General features: G+C 53.2%; 1 protein-coding gene across 1 annotated transcript in view; it reads right to left on the reverse strand.

Moving 5' to 3' along the window:
• CCDC88C (coiled-coil domain containing 88C) overlaps nt 1-12,037 on the reverse strand; it is a 145,004-nt gene that overhangs the window by 26,665 nt on the left and 106,302 nt on the right. The window contains exons 16-21 of the mRNA XM_052659707.1: nt 10,181-10,308; nt 8,496-8,637; nt 7,905-8,093; nt 6,132-6,293; nt 4,730-5,007; nt 1,201-1,344 (exon numbers count right to left, since the gene is read on the reverse strand). Coding sequence (XP_052515667.1) covers nt 1,201-1,344; nt 4,730-5,007; nt 6,132-6,293; nt 7,905-8,093; nt 8,496-8,637; nt 10,181-10,308 — 1,043 coding nt within the window. The remainder of the gene's footprint in view (nt 1-1,200; nt 1,345-4,729; nt 5,008-6,131; nt 6,294-7,904; nt 8,094-8,495; nt 8,638-10,180; nt 10,309-12,037) is intronic.

The following is a 12,037-nucleotide window of genomic DNA, read 5'->3' on the forward strand; positions in this document are numbered from 1 at the left end:
CGGCCCCAGACGAGGCATTTAATCTCAATCTGTTCCCTCATCTGTTTTTTAAAAAATGGATGATAATAATTCTGTGACGGTTAAGAACCTGCCTGCGATGCAGGAGACCTGGGTTCAGTCCCTGGGTCAGGAAGGTCCCCTGGAGGAGGGCATGGCAACCCACTCCAGCATTCCTGCCTGGAGAATCCCATGGACAGAGGAGCCTGGCGGGCTACAGTCCATAGAGTCGCAACGAGTTGAACACGACTGAGCGACTAAGATACACGGTGATTCTGTAGTTCCCGTTACTCTCGGTGGTAACAGTCTAAGGTCCCTGAGACACTAAACCAGCTCTTAAGGAGAAACGTGGGGGTGTGTTTCCGTGAATCTGGTCACATGTTTGTGTCAGCTGGTCAAGACACACCTCGTTCAGTGTGGCTTCCGCTTGTGATGTGCTCACAGCCACCACCAGTGTACTCATGCCTGAAGGAAGCTTATCTACCACACCTGTATTCTCTGTAGTGTACATCACAGCCCCGCACTTGGGAACGTGAGAAGGCATCCCGCCTGGGGGCCATTCATGTTATTGCCTGGGGGAGTTTTGCAGAAACTAATGCCTGTGGCTGGTGATTTGTTATGTAAGTGAATACCGAAACGTCTCTGATCAATAATGTTCAGGTAATGAAAGACGTTAAAAGTTGTTGAATGGCAAAACTGTCACCAAAAAGTACAAAACCACGAAAACCATGATTCTAAACAGGCCACGAAAAGGACGCTCATTTGCAGCATGGGCTGCTGGGACCGAATACCCTGGGCATCCTTAGCTGGATATGTGTGTGTCAGGCACCTCGAATGTCCCAGCACCCTGTGCATGTCCTCGAAAGCGCCACGAGCACTGATTGGGGGCTTACAGATGAATGTGAGCAAGGAGGTGAGTTCATAAACAGGGAATCCGTGAGATGAGGAATGTGCCTGTGGCTGACATAATCGTCATCTCGGGGTGGGAGGTGAGGACCGCCAGCTTACTGGATGCGCTGTCCCAGGTACCACACTGGTCCTTCCATCCCTGCACCATTCCTGGTGACTTCATTACCAACCAGCTGTTAGCATGATGGGCTGTAAAACACATGATGGCCAGGAACACCCTTGACCTCAGGGGGCGCTGAGTGGGTGAGATGCCGCTGCCCATGGGCAGGTGGGCCCTGGGGCCCCAGCGTTTACCTGTCCAGCTCCTCCTGCAGCCTCTGGTTCTCGCTCGCGGCCATGGCGCTCGTCCTCTGCTCCTGCTGCAGAGCCTCCCTCTCGGCCCTCAAAACCTTCTCCAGCTCGTCCAGCTCCGCCTTGTGCTTCAGCATGTCGCTGTGCCTGCGGGAGGGGACACCTTGCTGGCAGCCCGTTCCCCAGCCATCTGTCCCCACAGGTAACACACACCCCAGAAGACCTTGGAGCCTCCTCTGCGGGGAGCGAGGCTTAGATGGCAGGCAATCGCGAGGGTGGTGGCTGAGAAGCGTCCAAGCCAGCAGCCAGGGAGGCAGTGCCTGGGTGAGGCGGTTTGGGGGTCTCTTCCAGCCCCGGACCCAGGAGGTCCCTTCCTCCCACCCAACACGCCTCCACAGTCCCCTCGGTCCCCGTCACCACAGCCTTCCTCCCTTGGGTCACCTGGAACTCCAGAACTATGTCCTCTGAACCCTACGCCCTTCTCTTAGGGATTATAAATAAGCTACCAGGTGGCTCACTAAGAAAGTGGTAGTCGCTCAGCCGTGTCCGACTCTCTGTGACTCCATGGACTGTAGCCCGCCAAGTTCTTCTGTCCGTGGGATTCTCCATGCAAGGTTACTGGAATGGGCAGCCATTCCCTTCTCCAGGGGATCTTCCCGACCCTAGGATCGAGCCCCAACCTCCCGTACTGCAGACGGATTGTTACTGTCTGAGCCACCTATTCAGCTAGGCTCACTAAACACAAATAGATTTAAAAGAAACCACAAAATAAACAGCTGGAGTCCAGTACAGGTAACAGCTAATAAAGCAGCGAATCCCTGGAGACGGGGGTGGAGTGGGGAGCCCTTCTCGCTGTCTAGCTTTGCCCTGGGTTCCGGGGAGCAGAGGCTTCCCGGGGTAAGGTTAGCATCCAGGCAGCCACCAGAGGCCAGTTGTTCTCACACTCACACACCAGACATTCCCCTGACCGACTTCACCCTCTCCCTCCACGTGCCTCCTTGTACTTCCTCCTCTGTCTCTGCATAGGGCACACTGCACAGCCATCTCTGGAGCTCAGCAGAGCACAAGGACAGAGTTCCTGATAAGCCCCAGTTGCTCCTTCTACCTGCTGGAACCTTCTGAGCTCACAAAGACTCAAGAGTCCCCACATCCAGGCTTTTCCAGTCTTCGTCTCCAGACTGCCCACCCCCACCCCATCAGCGGTATGTGGACCATGTGACTGGAGCTCGGACTTGTGCCTGTGTGGGAATCAAGCTCGAAATCTGCTTGGGCCGCTGTTAAGAGGCAGACATTTATGTGGCCTTTAGCTGCAAGGCAGAGGGTCCCTGATGCGGTGCTGGGCATGCGACTCTGCCTGGCTTTCCGGGGTGATCTTTCTCAGGCAGGTTAATGATTCTGGGAAAAGTCATCCCAAGTCTGACAAATCAGGGCCATGGGCTGACCATTAGGATCCCCGGCTCACACTTCCCTGTTGTAGCGTCTTGGGACAGCGCACTGATCCAGCATCTCTCTGACCGTCAGTCACCACCCCGCTGCAGGACAGGGCCCGGGCGAGTCTGACTCATCACCAAGTCCCCAGTGGAAGGAGGCACCATGTTCAATAAATACGTGTTAAGAGAATGAACGAAGTGTCTGATTTTAGTGTCAACGGAAATGAATGTAGAGCCTTTGTCCCTGTGCGCCAGGTACCCAGACTCCTGAACCTGGAGCCCTGCCGCAGACAGACCCAGGGGCCTCCAGCCTGTCCAACAAGCGCTGGGTAACACAGTGGCTCCGTGCTGCATTGAGCCAAGGGCTACAGGAAAAGCAACGACGAACTCCCGTCCAAATTCCACCTGCAAAAGCCTTCCCCCGCTGAACACACATAAAGACTACCATAAGATATTATAACATATAACCGGAGAGGTGAGCACTAGCTTCAGAGCTGAGTGAACACTTCTCACGCCATGTTGTTAGTAAGCAGGGTGCCTCCCCTACCAGTCTAGATGCAACACCAAGCACACTGCAGGTGTGCACAAAGGGCCACGTGTGTATGGAAGGGCGCAGAGGAGGCCCAAGATGCTCAGTGTGGCTGGAAGGAGCAATCTTACAGGAGCAGACGTCTCAGCAGGCCCTCAAGGGTGGCAATCTGGGTGGCTCAAGCGAGCGGAGGACTCCAGACAGAGGCAAAAAGGAAGCACCAGGTGAACGGATGAATGAACGCCATCAGCCCAGGCCCACAGCACCATCAGGCACCCTCATGCAGCTTTGCTGGCTCAACACCTTCCCTTTGGTCTGTGATGAAACACCCCTGCACTGCAGCTTCACTGAGCATCGTAAGGCTGAGTCGAGGGAAGCACTGCCAGCGGGGCCATCTCACAAGCAGATGACGAGGACAACTGCTTCCGCACACCCACCCACCCACCCTCGCCAAGTGTTAGAGAGACTCTCCCTCCTGCATTAGAGCCACGTGCATAGCACCCCTGTCCCCAGGTGTGATGGGTCCTGCCACCCCTGCCCAGGAGCCTAGGACAGTCGCTGACCTGCCGGGGCAGGTGCTCAGGCGATGCTGGCTGACTGAATGAATGTACACAAAACCCAGAACCCACGAGCTGTCAACAGTGCAAAGTGAAGACTTGTGCATTTCAATGTATGTAAATTCTATCTCAATGTGTAGAGGGCTAGAGCGGGGAAAGTACAGATGAAACAAAGATGGCAAAATAGCGCTCACTGCCGAAGCCAGTCATGGGTCTACAGAGGCTTCACTATACCATTCTGTTTAATTTCTATATACTTAAAATTAAAAGTTGTTTTCAAACGATGGTGCCGGAGGAGACTCTTTAGAGTCTCTTTGACAGCAAGGAGAAAGGACATCAACCCTGAATATTCATTGAAAGGATTCATGCTGAAGCTCCAATACTTTGGCCACCTGATGTGAAGAGCTGACTCATTGGAAAAGACTGTTGCTGGGAAAGATTGACGAAAGGAAGAGAAGGGGGCAACAGAGGATGAGATGGTTGGATGGCATCATTGACTTAATGAACATGAGTTTGAGCAAGCTCTGAGAGATGGTGAAGGACAGGGAAGCCTGGCGTGCTGCAGTCCACGGGGTCACAAAGAGTCGGACAGGACTGAGCAACCCAACAACAAAAGGTTAAAAACAAAATGCAGCTCAGACCCTGAAAGGCCAGAAAAGAACTGAGAAGACGGGGTGAAGGGCATCAGTGTACATGAGCTGCTGTGGGGAACTTCCTCCTTATTCTTGGTTTGGAGAGAAGAGAGAGGGAAAAAGAGACTCCTCAGGGGAGCAGGGACCCCACACCAACAAGCAGTTTCCCCAGCCGGGACTGGCCGCGACACCCCTTCTTCCCTGGGGATCCCCTGGCCACCCGCTCTCCAGCTGCTCTCACTCCAAACCGCTGAGGGAGACTTTGATTTACTTCCCTTTGGGGAAAGTTCCAGTGCCCCAGATGGTCTGAAGCCGCAGGCCAAGAGGAGACTCGAGGGGCACGGAGGGACACAAACCCGGGGGACCTGGCCCGCCGGCCCGCACCTCTCGCCGAGCTCCTTGTGCTCCAGCTCCAGGTTGCGGTGCAGGGTCTTCAGGCAGCTGTGCTGGTGGATGAGGGCCTCGTACTCGGCGGACTGCCGCTCGTGGAGCGCCCCCAGGTGCTCGTGGTCCTGCAGCAGCGCCTGGTAGGCGGCCGTCAGCTGCTCCTGCTGCTTCTGCAGGCTCTCGTTCTCGCTCTCCTTGGCCGTCTGCTGGCTCTGCAGCAGTGCGTACTGGGCACTGAGTGAGGCGCTCTGGGAGGTCAGCGTGGAGTTCTCCACCTGCCGAGAGGGAGACGGGGATGGAGGCTGACACGGAGGGAGCGGGGACCCCCCTGGGGCAGGCAAAGACCCAGCTGGGACTGAGGACAGTTCTACCAGGACTTGAGGAATGGCTGGGGGAGGCCAGACGGTGTCATAGACTGTCACGTGGTGCTTGGTCCTGAAGCCTCTCCACAGATGTGACTTTCGGTGGCACATGAGGCCCTCTCTACGAATAAGCTCCTTGGATACCATCTTTCAATACTCTTAAAAGCCTAGTTTTAAAACAGCATCACTGAGGATACAGAATACCTGAACAACCTACCTTAACTTAATTGATAGCTTTAGAACACCCACCCAACATCCAAAATTATGAGGAACTGCAGAGAAGGAAACACTTCCTAACCCATTCTAAAGTCAGAATTAATTACCTTAACATCAAGATGAGACCAAGATATGACAGCCACGACCAAAAACCCCAACAAAACAAAACTACAAACCAATACCCTATTTCCTTATTTTACTAGAACAAATTCCAACATCTTTGCCAGTATCTTGTTCATCATCCCTGACCCATAAGTTACATACTTTCAAACCCCTTTCTCAGAAACTGCAACGAATAATTCTTAATTTTCTTCACAATCTATTAACTATAAATAAATATCCACATCTTAAAATGCACGGTCCAGAACTCTCATTTGGCTAGATGCTCTCAATAGACGATACTTCATTTCACTCGTGGATATGAAAAATTCACATTTGCTTCAGAAAGACTCTACCAGGTCCTACGGTGAAGAAATGTGCTTGACTTGGTTGAACTCAACTTATTTGATTCCAGAATCTCTTTTCCCAAGAAATTCCTAAGAACATCTCAAGAAATAGATTTTGGGAAACAGACAAGACTGCAAGTAAAAGCAGGGAAATGAACTTTTTTTCAGCCTGGGCAGCCATGTGTTCAATCACTGAAAACCACTTTCAAAGATCCTGAGATTAGTAACCATGGTGTACAATGCATTTGCTAAAAAAAAAAAGCCCCAAACTCTCCCTCTGCTTCGTCTTGCTGACTGGGAGTCGTGCGCGCGCTGGGCCAGTCTCTAGGAGACAAGGAGCATCCTTCCCGCGGGGCCCGCCCGCCCGGCCCTCACCTGCAGCTTGGCCGTCTGCGTCTGCAGTGTGGCGTTATGCTCCTGCAGGAAGCTGCTCTGCTTCTGCAGCGTCAGGATCTGGCTGCTGAAGGCCGTGTTCTGGGTCTCCAAGTGCTGCAGCTGTTCCTTGAGCAGCTGCTTCTCAGCCTGCAGGGCCGCATTCTGGGGGAGGGAAAAGCATGGGACTGATCAGACGCCAGGTCCGTACCTGCTTCCCTTGTGGCTCAGCTGGTAAAGAATCCTCCTGCAATGAGGGACACCTGGGTTTGATCCCTGGGTTGGGAAGATCCCCTGAAGAAGGGAAAGGCTACCCACTCCAGCATTGTGGCCTGGAGAATTCCATGGACTGTATATATATAGTCTATGGGGTCGCAAAAAGTCGGACATGCCTGAGCAACTTTCACTTCACTCCTTCTGTACCTGCTAACTGGCAGCGGGGACCTGAGTTGTTGGGAATGAGAACCCTCAAGAGTTGATGCTATGGGGGCCAAAGCCAGAACCCATTAAGTAAGAGAAGTAACACTTTCCCTCTTAGAAAGACAATAGAATCAGAAAAAAATTTTTTGTCCATGTTTTCATGATAGGAATGAATACACATGATGGGGATCTTGCAAGGAACCCAAGCATGTGAGTGTGAGACGGGTGAGCGGGAATTACAGCTGCTCTCTTTAAAGCTTTCTGTCTTTAATGCTTCTCTCTGTTTTCTGTCGCTCACCCTGAGAATGCATGTCTGTGAGCTTGCACAGGACAGGAGTCAGGGCCTGTGGCCACAGCCTCATCCCACTCAGGGGTGACAGCAGGTAGGTTAAGGCGGTTCATGCTCTGCGAGGCAAATAAAGGCCAAGCAAAATACGCCACCGACTGGACTAGGACGTGTGGGTGGTGGTTGTGGCCTGTCCCTTACCAGTATAGGGCTTAGGGTCGAGTTTCTTACACTCTATCTCACCTTTTTCATCCATCAAATGAAAACCATCACTATCTACTTCATAAGGCTACTGGGGGACATCAAAGGACGTCAAGTGTTTAGACATGCATGGACAAGCTTGTTCTGTAAAGGGCCAGACAGCAAATATCTGGGGGTCTGCCGGCCGTGTGGTCTCTACCTCGACACTAACCCCCGCCATCCCCGTGGGAAGGCAGCTCCACACAACGTGGAAGCAGAGGGTGTGTCTATGGGCCAATAACATCTTATTCATGAAAACAGGTGGGGGACCGTGGTGGACGGGCAGTCGACCCCCTGCAAAGCACTGAGACACAGAACCCCGTGGAAACGGTGCAGGTATAGACGCTCTAGGCCCAGGGATGTGCTGGGATGCAGAGAACGCGTCTTCAGGGAAGACGTGCACACACCCTTTTAGTTAGAAAGTCCGAAGGGGGACCTCCCTGGTGGTCCAGTGGTTAAGAATTCTCCTTCCCATGTAGGGGACACAGGTTTGATCCCTGGTCGGCGAATGAAGATCCCACGTGCTGCAGGGCAACTAAGCCATGTACCACCGCTACTGAGCCCGTGTGCAATGACTAACATCTGACATAGCCAGAAATAAACGAACAATTTAAAATAAATAAATAAAATGCTCACTTAAAAAAAAAAAGAAAAAAAGGCTGAAGGGATCTCAAGTGGAAAGGAGCTCACAGGACCTGCCAGGAAATGCAAGAAGTGGCTGATGAGACCTGCGTCAATCTCAACAGCTCCTGCTGCCCAGGGTCCTTCCTGGTGATGGGAATTCCCGCTCCACCTACGTGACGGTTCACGGACGGCCTCTCCCTACTCACATTGCGCTCCAGTTCGATGGCCCGGTCCTTCACACGCAGCAGCTCCATCGTGGCCTCCCTGTGGCTGGGCGCCCAGGGCTCCTTCCCCGGGTGACCCTCGACCGACGTCCCCATGGGGTGTTTGAAAGAGTTTTGCGCCTGCGTCCCCCCTTCCTGGCTCTGCTTGAGGACCTCACACTCCTTCTTCAGCTGTGGGAACAGGAGAGCAGACTTGGGGCAGGAAGGGGCCCAGCTGGGGGCCCCCCGCACCAAACCATCCCCTCGCCCAGCACTGGCGCGGACCCACCAGGCACCTGCCTTTGCTTTTGCGGGGAGCACACACAACCTCCATCCTGCGTGTTACCCCCTCCCTGTAGAGGGGACTGAAGGGCAGCGCCAGGACCCAGCCCCAACTTCAGCTACATGACTGTGGCCAGTCTCCTCCCTCCCCTGAGCCTTGGGTGTCCTCTCCACAAACATCTGCTCCAGGACACAGGCATCCAGGCCGCCCCTCTGCCACCCAGGTGGAGGGCCTGGGAAAGGTGAGGCGGGCATCTCACAGCCATGACCCCTGGCCCGTCTCGGGGCGGGTGGGGGGCACACTGCTCTTACCACCTGGATCTCATTCTGCAGCTGGTGATTCAGGCTGGCTTTCTCTTCTACCTGCGCTTCTAAGAAAGCAATCTTTTCTTCTTTCATGGCGAGTGTTGTTTTTAAAGCTGATTCATTTATGCTCTCCAAAATCTTGTATTTCCTGAAAAAATAAAAATACACGATAGTATTTATCTGTCTCTTCCTCCCACAAGCTCCCAGTCTCCCAGCTGCCCACAAGGCCCTCCTGCATTAAGCTGGTTTCTTCATCTTGTTGAAGGATGTGGCCCAGAAGGACCACAGGAGCCAAACACCGTCACCCAGAGCCCTTCCCTGGACTCCTAGTGTAGACACATCTGGGACACTTGTAAATGAAACATCACGGCTATAGTGTTCCAGGCACCATCTTAGAGAAGTACTATTATGGCCATTTTACAGATGGGGCAACTGAGTCTCAGAAAGGTTAACGAATCCATCCATAGTGCTAGGTAAGTGGTAAATCTCTGTGGATTTGTAACCACACTGAAAGGACATCATGTTGGTTACAAGTCCAAGAAAAGTCCAAGATGCTGGATTTCCTGGAAAAGCGAGATCATTTAGGAACACAGTGCAGGCAAAGAAGCAACAGCTCAACTTTCAAATCAAAGTGCTGGGCCCAGAGGCTAAGAACCCTCCCGCCAGTGCAAGGGACACCAGTTAGGTCCTTGGTTTGGGAAGATCTTCCATGCCGCAGGGGCAACTAAGCCCGTGGGCCACAACTACTGCAGCCTGCCTGCCCTAGAGCCCGTGCTCCACGAGGGAAGCCACCACACTGAGAAGCCCGCGCACGGCAGCTAGAGGGCAGCCCCTGTCCACTGCAGCTAGAGAAACCCCAGGAAAGGCCCAGCATGGAGGGTTGGGGGGCAGAGAGTGAAAGAAAGAAAAGGAGAAGGAGGGGAGAGAAGGAGAGAGAAAGAAGGAATTGCAGGCTGGTTTAAAAAAAAAAAAACTAAAGGGCTGGGGGAAGGAGAAGGGAACAAACAGGTGGAACACAGAGGATCCTTAGGGCAGTGAAAACACTCTGTAAGACCCCAGAGGGGTGGATACATGTCGTTATATATTTGTCAAAACCCACACAATGTGCAACACCAAGAGTGACCCCAATGTCACCTGTGAACTCTGGGTGATGAACTGTCAGCGTTAACCCATGTACCATTCTGGTGGAGGGTGGGGTGTTGATGGTCGGGAAGGGTATGCATGTCAGGGGCAGGGGTCTACAGGAAATCTCTGTACCTGCCCCTCAGTTTTGTTGTGAATTTAAAACTGGCCTGAAAGAGCCTAACTAGAAAAAAAAAATCAGGAAGCCTTTTTATTGGACAAAAGAAATCCCCTTCCACTCCCTGCTTGGAATCTCCAGGAAGGAGGCCTGGGATTGAAAGCCCCCCGTGACAAGAGGCCGTTGGGTGTGGAGAGAAAATGCAGCACTGGGGGGGTGGGGCGTGGAGCCTGCGGGGGGCGGGGTGCACGGACTCCTGCAGCCGTCCGGTGGTGGTGGGGGTCCTCACAGGGGGTGGGGCGAGGAGCCTGCGGGGGGTGGGGCGCACAGACTCCTGCAGCCGCCCGGGGGGTTGTGGGGGGAGTCCTCACGGGGGGTGGGGCGTGGAGCCTGCGGGGGGTGGGGTGCACAGGCTCCTGCAGCCGCCCGGGGGAGGGGGGGGTGTCCTCACGGGTCACCGTTGCTGCTGTCATCCTGCAGCAGCAGCTCCTTGTGGAGGCCGACCTTCTCCAGCTCCTGGCTCAGTTTGTCCAGCTCACTGCTCAGCTGCTGGCTCTTCAGCTTCTCCTGCACCAGGTCCTGTGGGGACAGTGAGGACAAGCGTGGGCCAGGAGCCCAGCAGATGCAGCAAGAGAGACAGACACAGGCCCATCTCAGGGCAGAGCAACCATCTTCTCGAGTCACAGCCGGCTCAGGTGTCTTGAGGGACAAGCGGGTGGTTGTGTGTGCACAGCGGACCCTGGGAATGTCTTGAAGGAAAGGGATGAACACACCTTCCCAGGCCCTGGGGTTCAGGACACCAGCAGTGTGCCCGGGAAGGACTGAACATGCTCCAAACACATCCAGAGACGCGTCTGAGATACCATTTATGGTGACCTTTGAGCAACAGGTTTGAATTCTTCCAACACGACTGCCTTTTCTATGAACTGATGTAATTAAATGCCCATTGCAGGGAATTTAGAACATAAGAAAAAAGTATAAAGGGGAGAAAGATTTTACTTTTAGACTTAGGTTTTGATTGACTTTTCAAAAGCGGACATTGACTTCACCTAGGAGTTCGCTTACTCTGGTCCACACTTCTGTAGCTTTCCAGGCAGCCACCAATTTCTGCCCGGTGACATAGCTACATGCCCTCACATGGACCCCTACCACACCCCAAGGCCTGGAACCCCTACCACATTTGGTGATGTTTGCCGAACGTTCCGGGGTCGCTCCCCAGGTGTGGTACGGAAGGGCCGGTGCGTGACCTTCCAGCAGCCTCACCTCTGCTGCGGGAACCGCCCTAACCCCATGTTGAGATGGGGGAGCCATAAGGTCAAAGCAGACTGGACTACTGAGCCCCAGCACAGAGGACAGGCTCCCTGGAGAGTCTCCTGGACTCCCTCGAGAAACCAGCCTTCGATGGGATGAGCCCCTGAGACTCTGGGGTCGAGCGTTACTGCAGCAAACCCTAACCAATGCTTATGGAGGCAGGGGCTACTGCCTGAGTTGGTGTCTTGTATCTTCCCCACAGTATGGTGACCTGCTGCGCTGACAGTCAGTAATGTATACACATATGTATATATTTAACATGGAGACCTTTCTGAGTTCTCAAATTTCCTTTTCTTCCTTAGCACACAGCTAGCACGTTTCTCAGCCTCCCCAGCAGTTAGGTGCAACTCTGTGACCCAATTCTGCCCCAAGAAGTGTGGTCCTTCTTTTCCACATCCACCTGCTGCAGGTAGGTCCACTGTGGGATGGCCGAGCCACAGGATGGAGGAAGCTGGGTGCCCGTGAATAGCCACAGTGAACTCCCACGCGTGGGGAGACCCAGCTTCTGTGATGGGCCAGGCAGATGCTGAAGTCACTTACCAGAGTGACTCACCCTAACACATGCAGGGAAGCCCAGACGACCATGCAAAAAAATACCAGGGAGAAGTAAGACAGGTGTTCACCAAGAGACTTAAAAATTTGGACCCTTTCAAGTGTAATTGCACTTCGAGGTGTATATCCTAAGAAAATAGGTATCTGTGAAGGTGTATGTTAGGATGTCCAGTGTTATTTAAAATAGTAGGAGGGACTTCCTTGGTGGTCTAGTGCAGGGGATGTGGCTTCCCTGGTTCCCGGCTCTGCCAGGTCAGGGAGCTAAGATCCACATGCTTCTCGGCCAAAGTACCAGGACACAAACAGAAACAATACTGTAATGAACTCAATAAAGACTTTAAAAAAATAAAACAAAATAGTGGGAAAACTCAGAAATAATCTGATTGTCCAAAAAAACGTGTGTTAGTTGCTCAGTCATGTCTGACTCCTTGCGACCCCATGGACT

This window comes from Budorcas taxicolor, chromosome 21 (assembly GCF_023091745.1).
Source record: "Budorcas taxicolor isolate Tak-1 chromosome 21, Takin1.1, whole genome shotgun sequence".
In the NCBI taxonomy this organism is placed as follows: Eukaryota; Metazoa; Chordata; class Mammalia; order Artiodactyla; family Bovidae; genus Budorcas; species Budorcas taxicolor.